At 39.6% G+C, this 21337-nt stretch overlaps 1 protein-coding gene across 4 annotated transcripts in view; it reads right to left on the bottom strand.

Annotated features, from left to right (window-relative positions):
- Positions 1–261: 261 nt before the first annotated feature.
- appa (amyloid beta (A4) precursor protein a) overlaps positions 262–21337 on the bottom strand; it is a 178665-nt gene continuing 157589 nt past the window's right edge. For 2 of the 4 annotated variants that reach the window (XM_060833842.1, XM_060833840.1), the window contains 5 exons: positions 18495–18716; positions 8835–8888; positions 7955–8049; positions 4314–4460; positions 262–1373 (listed from right to left, as the gene is read on the bottom strand). In XM_060833842.1, the coding sequence (XP_060689825.1) occupies positions 1272–1373; positions 4314–4460; positions 7955–8049; positions 8835–8888; positions 18495–18716 (620 nt within the window). In that variant the 3' untranslated portion in view covers positions 262–1271. The remainder of the gene's footprint in view (positions 1374–4313; positions 4461–7954; positions 8050–8834; positions 8889–18494; positions 18717–21337) is intronic. The other 2 variants (XM_060833843.1, XM_060833841.1) reach the window with 1 other exon arrangement.

Raw genomic sequence — 21337 nt, 5'->3', positions numbered from 1 at the left:
TCAAAATCCTGAAACTGCCTTCTTAAAATCCTTGTGGGTGTACATACACCATTGGAATGCAGTAACAGATCAAGGTAGGAGTTCTTTATCACATTTTAAGGGTGAGTAATGATGGACAATAAATGTTGGCCTAACTAGCGAGTCTCACTGCAGAAATATATAAGAAATTCTGATGCTATTGTTATTTCCCAAACAAATATGTCTCACTACACACACACTGAAGGTGTTGAAAGAAACAAAACTACGGTATTCAAGCCACAGTTCATTAAGAATCGTGTTAAATTTATTTATGTAATACATTGTAGAAAGCCATTCTTAAAGCTACATCTGTACAACCCATCTTATCACTGAGAGCACATCTCAGTATATACATCTGTTTCAAGCATGTCCCCATGAAGTCGCTTGCTCAGTCATGGGGGTATGCAGGCCACAGGGACACATCTAATACAGTTACATTCAGAAAAAGAATCAAGGTTTAACATGAATAAAAGATTCGAAGTAAATGACGCTTAAATTGGTACACAAAACACAGGCACAAGAAACCAGACATTTCCTTTATTCTGCAGCTCACAGACACTGTACAGCATCGAAGAAGATTCAGTTTAACAGCAGCTCCCTTGCAAAGAAAAAAAATGTTCTGTTGTGTTACCTGGAATAATCAACACTAACACTACAATGTTACTGCATAGTAAGCCTGCTTTTTCTCATCTCTCTGCCCATATCCATCCCTCCCTCCCACCCACCTCAAAAAAAAATACCAAACCAGCATGGTATCCGCTCACCTGCAAAGCAGTTAAAACTGACCAAGACAGAAGCACCCACATAACCCCTCCCCACCGACTGTAGCACAAATATGTTAAAGCATGTTGCAATTTAAGGAGGACTTCATAATCTGCACAAAATCACAAGATTACAGTACACCCTGCTAACAAACTACATGATAAATAGCAATTGGGTAGAAGACAAATATCATCATGCACTAAGTACAGAGAAATCCTAACAATTCACAAAAAAACATTCATTAATAATCATGTAGTGAAACAGTTAAAATGCTCATCAAGAATACATTTGTGTTTGTTTCTTAATTTTCACTTCTTCCAGTTCAGGCATCTACTTGTGTTACAGCACAGCTGTTCAAAAAAGGCGAGAATGAGCAGAATAATGGTACACGGAGTGTCTTAGGCAAACTGAACACCACACGGTAGAAGCTATCATATGCTGTCCAGCTTGGGAGATTATACTACTTTTTAGAACGGATGCGTGAGGATGTTTTAGTTTTGCATCTGTTCAAAGAATTTGTATGTTGGATTCTCATATCCATTTTGTTGCATCTTTGAGAGGTGGCGTTCCTCTGGAGTTACAGCTGCATCGACCTGTTGGGCAAGAGGCAAGGAAGAATTATACCATTTTGTTGATATTTAAAAATATCATATGATGCAGTACACTCACCATGAAGGACTGCAGTGTCTGAAAGCCATTTTGGGGCTACAGAGGCAGTGCCTAAATTATTAGCAACCATAAGAAAGTAAACCCAACCTTTTTTTTTTAAACAAACTGGCTTGCCAACAGCAATTGCAGTAGGCGTTTTAATTGGGATTTTCTACTTCCAAAGGCCATTACTGAAGATAGTTAAAACCTGGTACACAAAGTAATGGAAGTCAAGGATAAAGTGGCCTATATAAAAACACCAAGAGTAAAAAGATTTGCATTCATAAAGCACTTTTCAATTCCACAAGGTGTGTCATAACCCAGGAAGCACAGTCACTGTTGGAATGTGGCAAACACAAATTTTCACACAATAAATTCCAGAAGCAACGTGATGATGAGAATTTTTATTTGTCGATTGAGGGAAAGTATTAGTTATGATACCAGGAAAAACTCCCCTACTCCTTTTCAAAGTAGTGTGATGCATCTTTCACACTCACCTAAGGGGTTAACTATAAGGAGTCATCTGAAAAGCAGCATTTCAGATGATGTGCTGCCCTTTTAGTATCACACTGGCAGTATCACTCTGCATTGCACTTATGTCTCTGGATCTGGACTAAAACTCTCATCTTCTGACTCAGAGGACAGTATGCTATCCATCAAGTCATGATTGATAAAACGATAGATATATAACTGGGAAACTGATGCACCTGCTTGTAACTTAAAAAAAAAATTGTTAATAGCATATAGGTGTCGTTGGCATTTATTGCCTATCCCTTACTGCCCAAGGGTCTGAGCCATATGGAAGACAGACCAGATAAAATTTCCTTTCCGACAGGATATTAGCGAACCAAATAGATTTTTTTTACCACAATTGACGTTGGTTACATGGTTGCCATTATATTAGATTAGATAGATTAGATTCCCTACAGTGTGGTAACAGGCCCTTTGGCCCAACAAGTCCACACCGACCCTCCGAAGAGTAACCCACCCCACTCTGACTAATGGACCTAGTGCTATGGGCAATTTAACATGGCCAATTCACCTGACCTGCACATCTTTGGATTGTGAGAGGAAACCCACGCAAACACGGGGAGAATGTGCAAACTCCACACAGACTGTTACCCGAGGCTGGAATCGAACCTGGGACCCTGGTGCTGTGAGGCAGCAGTGCTAACCTCTGAGCCACTATGCCGCCCTGATATGCATGAGATATGCATTTTACTCCAGGTTTTTATTGAATTTAAATTTCATCATCTGCTTTGGGTAGGATTTCAACCCAAGCCCTCAGAATATTACCCTGGGTCTGGATTGCTAGCCTAGTGACATCACCACCACAGCACACTCCAATTTAATATTTAAACAAAACAGACTGGAACACTGAATGTAAGTCTTTATGAAGCTTTATTCAAGCTTGCTTTAAGGGAAGGTTTGTGGTGTCCCAATCGTCTACCCAGTAAGAGAATGTCAACATGACCATCTCTTCCCATTTACTTGAGCTCGTTGTAATAATAAGCAGTCCTCATGGAGGTATGAAAGCAAAGACAAGGAAGGCTTCAATAAATATGGAAAAATATTTCAGTGCTTAGTAGATTAAATGAGCCTAAATTGTGCAAGGCATCGTTCATGGCTTTTCTGGGAATCAACAAAAAATGCACAGAAAGTAATCGAGTTTCTCTTAGAAGCCCCAAATGCAATATAATTATGCTAAAATAATGTCACTGTGGGAACCTGCTGCACTGTTCTGCAATCCATTCTCCATGAGATTTCACTGCACTGCAGTTATCAGGAGAAAACCTAGCACTGCTGTCGATGGGGTCAGAGCTCTGAACTCTCTAATTGATCCATTTCATTTGTATTCATTTATTCATGCTTCCTACACTGTCCCCAACACTGCCTGTTAATAGTATGATAACGTATTGCCTGATATGGCACTTTGCCAAATAGCAAGACTCTATGTTCAATTGCTGCTCTGAGCACAGATGGTTGATCTCAGCTGGGGTCACAGTAGTTTTGGGAGTTTGGAGGAGGGGTAGGGGGAAATGGTGATGATGGTTAAGAGAGAAAAACAGAGGGAGGAGGTGGAACTATAACTGGTTTCAGGATTTTAGACATGGGTAGTCAAAACAAAAAGTTGAATGCTAAGCTTTGAAAGAGTTCTTGCAACACATTTCAGTCAGTGCACAGTTGAGAAAGAGGTAATCTGTATGCAGCATAAACCAGTCGGGGGTGAATGGCCTGTCACTATCCTCTAAATGTACTGTAACATGATGAAAGTAGTCACATACAATCAAGTAGAGTGAAGTTAGATAGCTTGCTAATGTACAATTCAGCCTCACACTGGAGGCATGGTGTAAAGAACCAAATGACTTATAGCACACAAAACTATACTGCAGCAAGAACTCAGGAAGCGCAAACTAAGGATACCAAAAGATCGACAAAACCAGTCGTTCGTTTATTTTCAGGCACAAATACTTAGTTAACTGCAGAGACAAATTCATATTGCTTTCAAAGTCTGATGTCAAGGCTCGTACATAAATGAGCCAAGTGACAGGGAGTGTGCCATCCTGCAACTAATTCCTACACTCACCATCATCAGCGTTATTTGTTACCCTCAGACTTCAGTTTCACATTAAAACCCTGGAGGGAATGACAATGCAAGTTATTCAGCTCATCCAAGTGATGAGAATTCACTTGCCAGAACCAATCATTGGACCAAGTAACTATTATTCATGTTGTGCCAAACAGCAATAAATCAAAATCTTCAATAAAGCAGGAGAGAACAGTGGTTGAGAGGAAAACTTAAAGACAGCAACATTGATACCGACATAATAATATACTGATATAAACAATTGGTTGGTTGAAATAGTTGGTAAATAATTACCTACCTCAACAACACCATGATGAATAGATGTATACTGCTTCTTCTTCAGCATCACCAGGGTGATGACAATTACTGTTGCTATGACAACACCACCAACCATGAGACCAATGATAGCTCCTTTATTTGATCCAACATCCTCTGGGAAAAACACCTACGAAGTAGAATTACACATAGATATAACCCAAACTCAACAATTCCTACACAACATTCATAAGACAGTGCCCTGCATTAGATTTGTCTACTTCAAGAAAGCTGTGTGTTTCAATTTACTGCAGGAATAGAATTTTTAAAAAAATCAGCATATGCCATTTATACATTAAAAATGCAGTCACTTATATTGCTAGCAAAAACAGCTGCTCTTACCTATGCTGCACTAGGTCTCAAACATAGAAAGACATTTAACCTTGAGACCTGTTGTGATATATTTCATAAAACCACAAGACTGCAGCTCGTGTTTATTTGGAAAGTGTTATGCATCTGCAGATTCTGAATGTTTAACACACTGCCTAAGAATTTAACTTCTGCACAGACAAGCCGAGGTATATTTTTAAAATGGAAAGGATTCTCATTAACATTCACCATGGCCTCTCTTGAGTATACACCCTACACTGACTCGTTGCTAAATAAGGGTAATCTTCAAAAGGACATACGCAAAAACACACAACCAAACTACAATTATTCCCAATTGTGTCAAAGCAGTGAGAAAAATGGTTCTTAAAATAAAAGACATGTGATCATGCCTATTCCGGATTCACTGCAGAGTCTAATTATCAAAGTTAACACTAAGATACCCATTTCAGACATTTGACTGCCTCTGGCTCCTGACAGCTTAAAGTTCCTAGTGCTCCAAATTAGAATAGTTTTGGTTGAGCTTTGACCTAGGAAGCAATAACATTGTTTGTTTTGGATGTTATAATCTTTTACTTCTTTACAGTTTTTAAAAACAAAGCAGCACTGACACAAAGCAGGTAAAAGCATTTTATCTTTGATCTGTCCTGGAACCCCTTCCCTCAAGGAAATGGAGTACAGCTGATCAAGACGACAGTTCACCATCAGCTTAACAACAACAGACTTCTGGCCCATCTAATAACGTCCACACCCGATGAATGAATTAAATAAATTACATCCAAGGTCATTACCAACACTTACATTTATATAGTGCCTTTAACATACTAAAATAGCCAAACATTTTGCAGGAGAATTGGCAGAAAAAAACTGACACCGGATATGTTACAACAGATGATCAAAAGCTTTCTCAAAGCGCTTTTTGGAGCATTTTAAAAGAGGATTGACATAGAGTGGGAGGGAGGGAATTCCAAAACTAATGGCCTTGACAGCTGAAAGAATGTCTGCCAAAAGGTGGATCAATGAACTTCAGGGATGGTCAAAAGACTAGATTTGGAGTGGGCTGAGAAAGGGAAAGTTAAGGCTGGGGAAGAATTTAAACACAAGAAAATAATAAATGGAGACATAGCTGAACCAGCTGCCACTGTCAGTCAGTGAGCACAGAAGTGAAGGGACTTGTTATGAGTTAGAGATATGACCAACTCAAAATTCTGTTGTCTCTTAACTTGACATTTCCAATTCAATGACAGCTAAGCTCCCACATTTGACCCTCCATAAACTTTTTGGATGTCTAAGATATTCAGCATTCTGTAGTTTCCACCTATTTAAATACCTTTGTAATTTTCTAGTCATAAAGCCAAAATAAAGAGTCTTGTATTTTCTCATAATTTTAACACCAACAAATTATTGCCGACTCACCTACACCTTCAAAATTCATTTGCAGGTTCTTTTACTTTATCCAAATGGTAGGAGTGTCTAAGCTACATTTTTAATTTTTGTAGGTCAATTCTGCGTATTCTACAATCCACAACACACTCAATTAAGTGTTTGCTGACATCAACAATTCACCAGTAACTGCTGACTACATATGTTTACCTCTAATTTTTTTTTATCCTCCACATGCATATTAGCAAGCCAATATTCACATTTTTCTTTAAAAATCTACTGACACTTTACATTTCCCAATGCATTCTTTTCATTCAAATCTTTTCATTTTTATGTACGTGCTAGCTTATCATTTTTTTAAAACATGTTTTTGATATCAGCAGACTCAGCCCACATTTTATTGCACACTGAATTCTGTGTGTGGGTAACACTGGCAAGACTGCAGTTATTCCCATGCCAAGCTATCCAAGATGATGCTGAACACCTTTTTGAACCACTACAGTTTTCACAGTTAAAGGTGCTCCAAGAATAGTGTTGGGTGGGAAATTATAAGATACTGACCTTGTGAGAAAGGTAGAACAATATTTGCTGTCTGCTAGCGAATAAAATCATAGTTAAACTATGCCACTTTCCTGTCCTTTTCTCTCCATGTCCCAAAATGTGTTACTGTCAGTCTATTTAGCAATTGAGCTGAGGTAGAAAATTCTAGAAATTCTCAACACTATGAGTGCAATTTCTCATCTTAGTCTCTTAGACAATTCCTTGAGTGTGCTGTAATAGGGATTCTGCAGGCTCCCCATGCACAACTTCTAAAGTAGATGGCACAAAGACTGTCTAACCAGCAGAAAACCGGCCCTTATATTGTTAATGTTCTTTTGCAATTAAAGCAAACATATTTAATATAACTAATATACATTGCTAATTGCTTGCTGTACTGAATGCTAATTCTGCGTGCATGCAAAGTCCCCCTCAATGCCCCCGAATACCAATGTTTGCTTGTTTTGAACTTTTAAAAAATTTTTCCTACCCATTCTTCATACCAGATTGGATAGTTTCACACAACCCCACATTAACCCTTCTAGTCAATCACAGCAATTAGCATCCCTTATTTTCACCCTCCTCATGGCTCACACTGCCTTCTAGCTTTCTAAGTCCAGCAAATTTGGATACATTATGCTCAGTTTGTTCATCTAATGGGGAAGAAATGTTAAGCTATGTCTAAATTAGGATGGTGAGAGATTTAGTGCTGCTTCCTTCTCAGTGAAGAACTTCACAGAAAAGGAATGCGCTATTGAAGTTGCCTTGTTATGTCGTTGCTTTGCAACCTGCACATCGTACATACAGCAACATTTTAGGACCCAGTTAAGGACTACCTTTCTCTGATAGGTTTAGGACTTTGGAACCCACTTTGTCAGACAGCACTGGAGAAGGATCATTGAATACTTTTAAGGTAGAAGTAGATAGATTCTTGACCAATAAGGGAGTCAAAGGTTTTCAGGGCTAGGATGGGATGTTGAGCTGTGACCATATCAGATCAGTTATAATCTCATTGAATGGAGGACCAGACTTGAAGGGCCGACTTACCTACCCTTGGTCCTAATCTGTACGTTTGTATAAGAGGACAATGTACAGTGGCACTGTACAAATCACAAATGGTGTTGAGCTTTTTGAATGTTTTACAGCTGTCCTCAGCATGGAACATGATGTAGATTTGATCACGTTCCTGACCTGATGGTTACAGCACATTTGTGTCAATATGAAACATCATTAACTGACTTAGTTTTGATTTAGCATTCGTCAATTAAAATGGCACGACTAATAACAGGCCCATTTTCCAAATCAACAGACACAATGTTAAAGTTTCCATATCATTAAGAATACCTCCCAAATAGTTTATGTTACAAAATCACTCACCAGCTTCTGATGATGGACCTCATACCCAGAATCCTGTCGGAATTCTGTCTTCACTTCTGCTATTTCCTCTGTCTTAATGCCAGTGAGTCCAGAGCCTGTGTAAATACAAAACCATTTAGAACGTTTTTAACTTTGCAATGAGAATGTGTACCCGCCCAAAGACAATGTCCAAGACCACACTTTGTGCCAAGTTAATTAGTCTCAATTAAGGGAAATGTAGGAATGCTATGGTTGATATTGCATTCCAAGGCAAGGGTGAGAAAAATATTTGTTAATTTAAATTGTAATCAGGGATCCTAACAAGGGGAAGGGGGAGATAAAATGCAGAGAAAGAGCAAGGGCAAACTCACTGTGGGCTCAAATAAGAATTGCACTTGGTGAGATCTTGGGGCAGGGGTATTGTTGTTGCTGCTGGAGTTTAGCAATACCATGCCTTCAGATAAGAAGAAAATAAATGAATGCTCTGGTGTCTCTGTCTTCTCTCATACTTGCCAACCCCAATAAAGCATCAACAAAAATTGCTTTTCTATGCAGCAAGCTCTTGTAAAGATGTAGGGTGGGGATGAAGAAGGAATACAGAAAAAGGGGAAGGAAATAAAGGATAAGCAGTAAGGATGGGGGAAAAAGAACAGGAGGGAGAGAGAGAGAATAAGAGAAGAAATGGTCAATTTCCTCAACGAAACATTCCTCATATGATCTTCTTCAAAGTCGGAACTGCTCTGTCTAAAAGTTAACCTTGCTCCTTGTGATCTCCCTCATTGGGCACTATGTTTGTGCAAATTAAAACAAGGGATGCAATTTAAGAGTAAAAATAAAACAAAAGGTATTAATTTGAACCATATTAAAATCAGCATTCAGCATAAGCCAAGCAAATGGATACCTGGTCGAGTGGTTAGTCCTCTGTCTGGTGCTGGCCGCGCATCAACTGGTTCAACTGGGCATGTACATTGAGAAGTAGAAACAAAAGAGTAAGTAAAAATCAGCAAGTGGTGAGGGAAACAAAATTAGAAGCAACTAAAGGGAGCATAAGCAGCTTGTTATAGACCCCTGCAACAGCCACACAGGATAACTGCCAGCAATCCAAACAAGTACGGTTAGCCTTGATGGAATATGGAACATTGACTGTTTCTATTATTGTTCAACAAAACCATCCTTTCCCATGCCCTTACCTCTGCAAAACCCAAAGGCCAATACAATAATCACAAACTTCATTGAGATTAGAAATCTGCACCCATGTTAAGAACAAAACCATTCTTCCCCCATGCCCTACTTCTGCAAAACTTAATGGATAGTACAATATTCACACAATTGATTGAGACAAGAAACTTGCACTTGTGTTAAGAACAAAAGAAAAAGTCTGTTGGTATTTGCTTCTTTGTTTATAACAGTGAAACTTTATGACTGGAAATGCTACCCAAAAGCAAATAGAAATGGGAATTTTGGTTAGTACATAAAAGCAAAGGATTAGAAAAAATAGCCAGTCAGAAGTCTCATTTGACAGACTCTAGATTAAAGCTGCTGTAATGGAAGCATGCTGGAATCTGATTACATAGGGACTTTTGAAAGGCAATTGGACATTTAGGTGAATACAATTAATTTTCAGAGTTATGGGGAAAGTGTGGAATAAAGGACTACATTCAATACTGGCACAGGCATTAAAAAAACCTGAGTCTGTAATGTAAGATTCTTTGAAAGTTATTTATGAAAGAGAGAAATGGAATAGATTTTGAGAGTCGGGATGAGGGTGGCAAAACAATAAATAGAACAGAAGATAGGGCACAGAAATCTAGGTTGACTTTGACTGCATACCTAACTAAGGGCAAATTACTTTGCCTTGCCTTATGACATACCAGCTATGCTAATTAAAAAACAGCCTTAACTTTGCTTCACTTTAAAATTAATTTTCAAAGTCACTCTTTGCAGAATTTTGATCTCACTAAAGTTTCAAACCAGAAAGGGTGAAAGAACTCATCTAATCTTGATATAAGGTCTCAGAAAGCCATCTGAGAAGAGACAGGACATGGTACAGTCCCTGTGAGTATGTGCAAACCACCCACATCCTGTAATTAGCACATTAACAAACAAACATACAGTCTTCACTTTTTATTGCACAATGAAAAATACTGTGCTGTCTGAATACCTCAGATCTGGTTAGTAATCAAGAGGCTGGACTCCATGAAAAGATCTTTTCACAATTAGCTTTCACAACTAAGAAGTTATTTGAAACAGAGCCTGACAAATTCACTTTTAAAACTCATTCTGAGTTGAATTGTGTTTGTTATAAAATAGAAATCTGTTATGAATCCAGTTAACAGTATCACCATTTGGTAGGCCTCCCAAGTGATTGTAGGGTATTGGCACGGCATCACACAATCACTTTCCATTAACAAGGCCAGCTGCCAATCCTTTCATACTGTGGGTCTGAATTATTGTTGAACAATCTGTTCGAGTGGGAGTGGGAAGCTGGCTCATCTGGGCAAGTGCAAAACATTCAGATGAGCTGGTATAAGGATTAAAGGGCACTGCATTTGAAATCACTATGAACAAGGTGAGACAACAACATTCTTGAAGATGCTAGCTTAAAAAGTCTGTCTGGATGCAAACTCACGAAAAAATGTTTCCTTTGTTCTAGGTTGCAACACTGTATTCTGCACTAAATAGATGATAGCTTTCACTAATTGTCGCTGAAAACCTCTTCTACCAAATGACTTTGGCAAAGGCTCAGGAATAGGTCACCTACATTACCACTTTATTTAAGGAAAAGATATGATTTCCGTTGGGGCAGTTCAGCAAAGTTCACTAGGATGATTGCTGGTATGAACAGTCTGCCTTATGAGATAAGGCTAAACAGGTTGAGACTCTACTGATTGGAATTCAGAAGAATGAATATCATTGAAACATACAGGATTCTTAAGATGTTTGACAGTGTAAATGTTGAGGGGATGGTTCCCCTCATGGGAGAGTCCAGGGGCAGAGGGCATAACCTCAAAATTAAGGGACATCAATTTAAGACTCAAATGGAGAGGAATTTCTTCTTTCAGATAGTTGAGAGCCTTTGAAACTCTTTGCAGTAGAGAGCTGGGAATGTCTGTGCATATATTTAAGGCTGGCATAGATACATTCTTGATCAGTTGGGGTATCTAAGGGAAAGGACAGGAGAGTTGATGAGAGGAGCAGCCACGATCCTACTGAAAGGCAAAGCAGGCCTACTTCTGTTAATCTTTCTTGTGGCCTTATTTCAGCATCAAGCATACCCCCAATCAGGAAAACAACTCCTGGTTTACTGCCATAATGTGCTCCAGCCCCCAAATGTTATGAGGTTTTACTGCATCAGTGTGGCACTGTTTTCAATCATCAATCAAGTTATCTGTATGAATACATCAATCAGAGGCAGACTGGGGGGCGGTGTATGGGCCCAGATCTCACGGAACCAGGTGATAAAATCAGTTCACAAATGATTTGAGGGAAATTGAATTGAACTGAATTTATTGTCACGTGTATTGAGGCACAGTGAAAAGCTTTGTCTTGCGAGCAATACAGGCAGATCACACAGTTAAATAACGTAGCTAAGTAAATAATAGGTTAACAGCGGCAAAAACGAAAACACCAGTACAGATGAACGCTGAGAGTTTGAGAGTCCATTCTGCATTCTCACAACAGTAGGGTAGAAACTGTTTTGAAACTGGTTGGTACAGTTTCTGGCTTCTACATCTTCTCCCCAAAGGTAGAGGTGTTGGAAAAGCATGGTCAAGGTGAGATGGATCTTTGAGAATGCTGACGGCCTTTCCTTGGGGCCTGGTAGATGGATTCTATAGATGGGAGGTTGGCCTTTGTGATTGTCCGGGCCGAGTTCACCACTCTCTGTAACCGTCTCCGATCTTGGATGGTACAGTTGCTATACCAGGTGGTGATGCATCCAGACAGAATGCTGTCGATGGCACACCTATCAAAGTTGGCAAAGGTATTTGCTGTCACGCCAAATTTCCTCAGCTGCCTGAGGAAGAGGAGACATTGTTAGGCCTTTGTAACCAGTGCATCCACATGAAGAGTCCAAGAAAGCTTGTTGTGGATGACTACTCCCAGGAGCTTGACACTCTCCACTCATTCCACCTGTGCCTATTAATGTGTAAGAGAGGCATGAGTAACATCCCGTCGAAAGTAAAAAAAATGAGTTTTGTGGTTTTGCCGGCAATGAGAGCTAGGTTGTTCAGTGGACCATTTATCCAGATCTTCTACCTGCCATCTGTAGTCTGTTTCGTCGCCATCTGAGATTCAACCGACTATGGTGTGTCATCAGCGAACTTGTAAATGGCATTAGTCTGGATCATTTGGAGTCATGGGTGTACAGTGAGTACAGTAGGGGGCTGAGTACACACCCCTGAAGGGCTCCAGTATTGAGTGTTAGTGACGGTGAAATATTGTCCCCAATCTTCATTGATTGTGGCCTATGTGCTAAGAAACTGGAGATTCAGTTGCAGAAAGTGAGGCTTAGTCCGAGATTACTAAGTTTAGTATTCAATCTTAAGGGGATAATAGTGTTGAAGGCTGAAATGTAGCAAATGAGTCGAATTCTTACATAGTTGCTCTTGGTGTCAAGATGTTCTAGGGAGGAGTGAAGGACAAGTGATAGGGACCTCCACCCTATTGGTCTTGACTGCACTTGCTTTAAGGGTTCAGAGGTGAGGGGATAAGGTTCCAGTCATTGTACTTGTTTCCCATTTGACTTTTAATTTCTTTCCCCACCCTTGTAAAATTTTCTTAGTTGTTTCACTTGGAGGCAGCACATATAACTGAAAGATGGACTATTAGGCACTCAATTATGAATTTTCAGAACCTCATTATAGTCATTACACTGTTAGTAGTGATTAGGTTCAAGTTTTAGGTTGCATTTTATATTTTTTTCCTGTAAGTTCCTTCTCCACCCACAACTGTGTGCCTTGCTTTTATTTTGGTTGTTATAGTGAGACATGCAGGTAGATTAGATCTATTCAATTTATTTCAACCAAATATATCTTGCAAACCAGAGCATCATTTCCATTTAGCTAACAGATAAAAAGAGAACTGCATAATCAATGAGGGAAGGAAAAGTATTATATTCAAGAAAAAAAATTGAATTTAGCTTCAATGGGAATATTTCCATTTTTATCTCTCTCTCTGGGTCAGGAAATATTTCTGCAGGAGATAGGGGTTTAAGCTTTACTGAGGCCTCTTTGCCCTTGACCTGGCTTTGTAGAGGCTTGTACTAGCCAAAGAATAAGATACAAAACACATTGAAGCCTCTGTAATGAGTAACTCCTGAAAGCCATTTCACTGTGTACAAGTTGGGAGCCTGATGTGATGGTCAGTGCTCCATTTGCTTAGTTAGATGCAGCTCCAACGTAGTACACCTTCCGTCACTGGTGAACCACCACATGGTTGCAGTGTCTACCGGATGCACTCCAGCAACTTGCTACGGTTTCTTCAAAGCGCCTTCTAAATCTGCAACATACCTTGTCTAAAAAAGACCAGGACAGCAGACATTTTGGAACATCAGAGTCTGTAAATTTTCCACCAAGTCTCTCTGAGACCATTGATTTATAAATACAATTGCCATTATGTCACTGCCATTGATCACACATCCTGAACCTCTTCGTTACAGGACTATGGGAAAATCTGCACCACATGGAGTTAGGTGAGGTAGATTTTCATCTTGTAGAAGCTCGAGTGCTTTGAGTACTCCCTCCATACTAAATCAGAAAGATTGGGATTGCAACACAAAAATCAAGAGTACTTATAACATAGGAGCCTATTCAGACTGTGCCTCTGCTAGCTCTCTGCAAGAACAACTCAAATAGTCTTACGCTCCTGCCATCTGTACAAAACAAATTTCCCTTCAAATGGGTTACTGAATCCCCTTTTAAAGCCAGGGATGAATGTTCCCCATCAGGCTCTCAGGCAGTGACTTCCAGATCCTAACCACATGCTGCATAAAAAGTGGTCTCTTTTAGCCACTTACCTTAAATTGGTATCCCCTGGTTCTTAACCTTTATTCTAGTGGAAGAATTACTTCTATCAAGAAAAACCTCTCATGATTTTTAAACACCTCGTTCAACTCTACTCTCAACATCCCCTTCTTCAAAGAGGGGAAAGAGAATCCCCAATCTGTCCATGTAACTGACTATTTTGTAAATTTTCTCTGTACCCTCTCCATAGCCTTCATAAACAATGCTCAAATGCTTGGAATAACTAATTGTTCAGACCTGTGCTCCGGAGAAGGATACAGTGAACTAAACAGCCTTAGAATAAACAGTGTACCTCTGGATCAGAGGTTTTGTGTTAAAACTCTCACACCATTACTTAAAGTTGAGTATGTTGTAACTCAGGTGTATGATAGCTCCACAAACAAGCTATCTTCTAAACAGTGAAGTCACAGCGACTTAAACCTACTAGATTGTTAGATTCAGGGACGCTGATATGAATATCATGCAAATGGTGTTTTTGGATAATGAACTAGTACTATAGAAAAACTTCTGTTTCTTTTTAACTTACAAAGGAGCGTCTTTGGATTAATGGAGCTACATTTGCATTGTATTTGAAACACTTTCAAGTTATAATATAAATAGATGGTTTGGCTTGTTCTATTTTATCCTTTGTTAATAATCTTTTGTTTTATTGTTATAGCAAAATCTGTAGCATTTTACGCTTATGTTTCAACAAGAGACCACTTTGTTAAAATTAAACAAATTAAAATATGATTTATCAGACCAGGTTTGCATCTGGGATATGACATGTTCATTAATAATATCAGGTAGGATCATAACACTGTCCATTCAACTGGCCTTCTACATTCCCTTGAAATCTATCACTACCCTCCTCACAGTTCAAAATATTTCTATACTTTACACCACCTGCAAATTTTGAAATTGCGCCAACACTATTTAATTTGTTTCTGAGGGTCTGGCTAAAGCAACATCTGTTGCCCATCCCTGCAGCCTATATGGGTTAGTACACCCACAAAGCTGTTTGGAAAGGAATTCCAAGCTTTCCAGCCAGCGACAGTGAGAGAACAATGATATAGTTTTGCATCAGGATAGTGTGGGGCTTGGGAAGCACATGCAGGCACTGACTTTCTTACATGTTTTCTGTGCCTGGTCCTTGTTAGAGGTTTAGGTTTGAAAGGTGTTATCCACCATGGTGTTGATTAAAGCAGTCCTAACATGGCTGTGCAATTGTGGAGAAGGACAGGAAAACAGATTTGACGTTAACTGTTAATACAAAAGATGGTGCTTGCTGCAGGTTGTAAAGAAAATGTTTATTTTTTTTAAAAATGAAATGGAGTTATAGAGATTACAGCACGGAACCAGACCCTTCGGTCCAACTTGTCCGTGCTGACCAGAATCCTAAATTAATCTTGTCCTATTTGCCAGCACTTGGCCTATATTCCTCTAAACCCTTCCTATTCATATACTCATCCAGAGACCTTTTAAATTTTGTAATTGTACCACCCTCCACCACTTCCTCTGGCAGCTCATTCCATACACGTACCACTGTCTGCGTGAAAAAGTTGCCCTGAAGTCCCTTTCAAATCTTTCCCCTATCACCCTAAACCTAGACCCTTTATTTCTGGACCCCTCCTCACACTAGGGAAAAGACCTTGTCTATTTACCTTATCCATTACCCTCATTATTTTATCAAACCCAAAGAGATCACCCTTCATCCTCCTACGTTCCAAGGAAAACAGCCCTAACCTGTTCAGCTTCTTCCTATAGCTCAAACGCTCCAACTCTGGCAACATCCTTGCAAATCTTTTTTGAACCCTTTCAAGTTTCACAACATCCTTCCTATAGGAGGGAGACCAGAACTGCACATAATATTCTAAAAGTAGCCTAAACAATGTCCTGTACAGCCGCAGCATGACCTCCCAACTCCTGTACTCAATACTCTGATCAATAAAGGTGAGCACACAGAACACCATTTTCACTATTCTATCTACCCAAGACTCAACTTTCAAGAAACTATGAACCTGCATTCCAATGTCTTTTTGTTTAGCAACACACTTTAGGACTTTACTATGATGCATATAAGTACTGTCCTGATTTGCCTTTCTAAAATGCAGCACCTCACATTTATCTGAATTAAACTTCATCTGCCAGTTCTCAGCCCACTGGCCCATCTGATACCTGTACTGAGGTGCCTTCTTAGCTGTGCACTATAGCTCCAATTTTGGTGACATCAACAAACTTACTAATCATACCTTCTTTGTTCACAATCAAATTATTTATATAAATGACCCACTACTGATCCTTGCTGCAAATGTGCTGCTGGTCAAAGCACAGCAGGCCAGGCAGCATCTCAGGAATAGAGAATTCGACGTTTCGAGCATAAGCCCTTCATCATTCCTGATGAAGGGCTTATGCTCGAAACGTCGAATTCTCTATTCCTGAGATGCTGCCTGGCCTGCTGTGCTTTGACCAGCAACACATTTGCAGCTGTGATCTCCAGCATCTGCAGACCTCATTTTTTACACTACTGATCCTTGTTGCGCACCACTGGTCAGAGGCCTCCAGTCTGAAAATCAACCCTCTACCACCACCCTCCGTCTCCTATCTTTGAGCCAAGTCTGTATCCTAATGGCTAGTTCTCCCTGTATTCCATGCAATCTAACCTTGCGCACCAGTCTACCATGAGGAACCTTGTTGAATGCCGTACTGAAGTCCATATAGATCAAATCCACTGCTCGGCCCTTATTGATCTACTTTGCTACTTCTTCAAAAACTCAATCAAGTTAGTGAGAAATGATTTCCTATATACAAAGTCATACTGACTATCCCTAATCAGTCCTTGCCTATCTAAATAAATGTAGATCCTGTCCCTCAGGATTCCCTCCAGCAACGTGCCCATCACCGATGTCATCTTAATAAAGCTGCTGCTGTTGTTTAATACTTCAGCCTCCTGGGTCTTCTCAAAACCATAACACAGAATACAAGAAAACTGCTTAGCGATTCACAGGGTAAATCCCATTGACTTGAATTAAAAGCAGAATTATGATCCTCAAGACAGATCTTGGATGCACTCCAAAAAAATAAGAGAAAAATCAGAAGATGCCAATGCTGCACTGAAGCAGATACAGGCAGCAAGGAGAAAAAAAAAATGGTGAATAATGCAGAAAAAGCTTGCTATGTGCTTCCCCATGAAGGAGCTCTGTAACATGTACCCTAGTTGGAGGACAATGTTTGAGCTGGGATAGACTTAAAGAACCAGACAGCCCCAGCCCCAAGAATATTTAGTTTTAAACAGGAAAAAGCAAAGTACTGCTAAATTCTTTGTAGTGTGTTGTGCTTTAGGCCATCCCATTTTGAATAAGTAAAAAGGGAAATGTTGGTGCCGTAAGATTGTATGAGGAAAGGACATTGAGTTGAAATTCCCACACAGGAAGATTATTATAATGTTAAAGCTAACCAAAAGGGAGCAAATATCCTTGTCCCTGTGTTCTTCCATATTTTGGGAGAGAAATAATCTTCTTAGGAGTCTGGTAGAGCCAGAGAAGATGGGTTCCAAAACTTTTAAATAATTAGTAAAGGTAAAGTTGCCATTGTCGTATCAAACCATAGGACTGTTCCAGACAAAGTGAGGACTGCAAATGCTGGAGATCAGAGTCGAGAGTGTGGCACAGCAGGTCAGGCAGCATCTGAGGAGCAGGAGAATTGATGTTTTGGGCATAAGCCATTCATCAGGAATTGACAGAAATGTCAATTCTCCTGCTCATGGATGCTGCCTGACCTGCTGTGCTTTACCAGCACCACACTCTCGACATAGATCTGTTCTCTCAGACAGAGCTGACTGGTGGTGGTTTAACTTGGACATCACCACACATCAAGCAAGTGGAAAGTTGAGAATAAGAGTCCTTCCTGGGAACATCTGCCACTGCAGAAATTGAACCGATGATGTTGGCGTCACTCTGCATTGCAATCCAGATGTCCAGCCAACTGAGCTAACAGACCCTAGAAATGCTACAGAACAATTTTTTCACCAGAGCCGCTGGTAACTGTCAGGTTCAGATTCAACAAATGCAACCAGCATCCCAGTAATCCATCTCCCATAAATGAATCAATTGAAATGTTTTTGAAACATCTGTCATGTGCAGACAATCCTTTGAATGATGATATATTTTTATAATTAGAAGATGCGTATTATAGATTATAAAAGGGCTTTGAGAGTTTCCATTAATGGAAAATTTTAGTTTGCTTCTGTCCGGCTTGTGGGAGGTAGGCAGGGTGGTTGGCAGAAAATAAATAACTATTCCTCTCCAATATTCAGTGGTTTAATTAAGAAATGAAACTTTTGTTCCAATGATACCAAACGGAATTTTAAAATAACATTTCAATTACAGGCCCTTTGGTGTCTTACATCAAGGCAGTAAAATGGAAAAGCTCAGTTACAGCTGTCCTCACCCTCAACAGGGTTCAATATTAAACAATTCCACATCAGCTGAAATGCTATTACTGTACTTATTCTGCCCATCTGTTTTCCATCTTTCAAATCTTCCCCATTCCACTGTTACCTTCATTCTCTGTGTTAGCAGGGATGGAGTCAATCTCAAATGGGTGCAGAGGTTGAAAGTCATCGAGATTAAACTCCCCATCATCTGGTAGAAGTTCTATTGTTGTTTTCGTCTCAGAGAGAGATGGGACCAGTGCATCGTTTCCATAGCTAATTCGTGTGTCGCTGACAGAATTTGCCACCAAGTCATCAATGTAGCTCTGCTCCTTTTGCAGCAGTTCATCTGTGTTAATAGAATGTTTTAGTAAAATGTTTTGGAATGGCGCAGAGGTAATGAAATGTAATATTAGCATTGAGATCTGTAACTGAAGTTCCATTCACACAGATTCTAAATACCATGTGTCCAAACATAATCAGTTTGAATGTGGAGGGGAAACTGCAGAGTGCAGCAGTATCTCCTTTCCATTAATTGGAAGACCATTCAATGCAACCTAGTTTCTGAAAGTTTTTCTCCCAATCCTCAGTCTTTAAGTTGCTATAATGCATTTTGACAAAACAACAGTGTAAACAGGGAATGTAATTTTACTGGGAAGTACAAAAGACTTTTATTATGGTTTTGCTCAAAACACTTAACAAATGCTCCATAGAATGTGTGGGAGAGGAGGGAGAGGAGATTATTTAACATGGTAAATTAATAAAAAAACTCAAAGATTTGTTCTTTAGTTTGTAAATGGAACTTTTTTTCTGAAATGAGACAGTTGCAATACATCAGAAATAATATACTGCAGTATCAAAAGGAAATCTAACTCAGTAGAAATTGCAAACAAGCACCTTTTTTACACTCCAGTACTCTGAATTAAAAGCAGATTTTTGCTCCAATATTACTGCCTTAGGTATATAGAGACAATGTTACTTCCCCAGCCAACAATTACTCAGTTTCAGGGATAGGTGATAGCCGAGTGGTATTATCGATAGACTATTAATCCAGAGACGCAGGTATTGTACTAGGCACTCAGATGTGAATTCTGCCATGGCAGATAATAGAATTTAAATTCAAAAATAATCTGGAAATAAGAGCCTATTGATGACCATGAAACCCTTGCCAATTGTCAGGGAAAAACCCATCTAATTCACTAATGTCCTTCAGGGAAGGAAATATGCCATCGTTACCTGGTCTGACCTACATGCGAATTCAGACCCACAGCAATGTGGTTGACTCTTAACTGCCCTCTGGGCAATTAAGGATGGGCAATAAATGTTTGTCTAGCCAATGATGCCCATATCCATGAATGAATAAAAAAACCCCACAAAGTCACAAGCACACAATTATTAAAGGATCTTTTAAAATTCTAAGCCAGATAAAAAGTTCTGCAAATTCAACACAGAACATAAAACACTCAGCAACTTTGCACATGAAAATCAATGAACGTTCAATGAAAAGTGCTACTGGGCAGACTCAGAAACATCTCCAGGAATACCTACAAATGAGGTGTCAACCTGGTGAAGCTACAAAACAGGACTACTTGCCTGCCAAACAGAATAAGCAGCAAATGACTATCAAGAGAGCAAGGTGATTCCATAAACAATGGATTGTATCCAAGTTCTGCAGTCCTGCTACACTTATATGATTCATTGTGGGGTGCAGGCATCGCTGGCTGGCCAGCATTTCTTGCCCGTTCCTAACCGTCATCTACAAGGAACAAGTCAGGAGTGTGACAGAATGCTCCCTGCAATCCTGGATGAGTGCAACTCAACACCTGTCAAGATGATTGACATCATCTAGAACAAACAGCCCACTTGATTGTCACCACATCCACATCTTCCACCACCGATGCTCAGTATCAGCAGTGTGTACTATCTACAAGATGCAATGCAGAAATTCACTGAACCCATTATCACTTCCATCTTGAAGGACAAGGGCAGCACATACATGGGAACAACACCTTTTGCAAGTTCCTCTCCATGCCATTCACCATCCTGACTTGGAAGTATGTTCCTTCAATGTCACTGGGTTAAAATCATGGAATTCTCCCCCTAAGGCTATTAGAAGTTAACCTACACTACATGAACTGCAGTGGTTCAAGAGGTAACTCATCATTGACTTCTCAAGGGCATCGAGGGATGAGCAACTCTATCTGTCTCAAGTCTGCATACTGACAGCAACTACAATGGCTTGCCAGCCCAAATCTTGCAGAAAATTTTATTTGTTTGGCTGAGGCTTGGCTTTGTTTTGGGGTTTTGCTGTGGGCTAATTGAGAGTCCCTTTGTTTAGGATATATCCTAAGTGAGGCTCTGCAACTGCCTTCATTCAAGTAGTGTTTCCCAAGCTCAAGTGGATTGGTGGGAGCGTCTGCAACTCATATGCTCCACTTCCCGCATTTTCCAATGATAAAGCCAGTTGCCTGTTTGAAGTCCAGTTGGGCTTCAGCTAGTATGGAAAATAAAGAATATGAAAGCATGGGCAGGGTTAAACATGAAGACCACTGGCAATCTGTGGTCTGTGGAAGGCAGGATGGGATAACCATAGTGGAATGTTCTTACACCAATTAGCAGAGTAAGGTTAAGGCTGAAAGGTCACTATGGCGAGATGAGATAACACAAGTAATAAAACAAAGTGTTGTTATGACAGGATTGGGACAATAAATACTTGGGACATGACATTAAAATATCTAATTAATAGTTAGTAGAGTCAGCTTGAGACAGGAGACTATTGTAATAGATGGAACAGCTAAATATCTATCATGACAGGTTTGTCTGGAATGGAAAGATCACTGTAGTAGAATTAGCAATAAATATCTAACCGTAACATTAGAATAACATTAAGTAGAATGTACAACTAAAGAGATAATGAGAACTAACATCACTGGTTTATTATGTAGCTAGAGTGAGGAACTTTGATTAATA

The sequence above is a fragment of the Hemiscyllium ocellatum genome, chromosome 12 (assembly GCF_020745735.1).
Source record: "Hemiscyllium ocellatum isolate sHemOce1 chromosome 12, sHemOce1.pat.X.cur, whole genome shotgun sequence".
Taxonomy (NCBI): domain Eukaryota; kingdom Metazoa; phylum Chordata; class Chondrichthyes; order Orectolobiformes; family Hemiscylliidae; genus Hemiscyllium; species Hemiscyllium ocellatum.
This window is presented reverse-complemented; position numbering and strand designations above follow the sequence as displayed.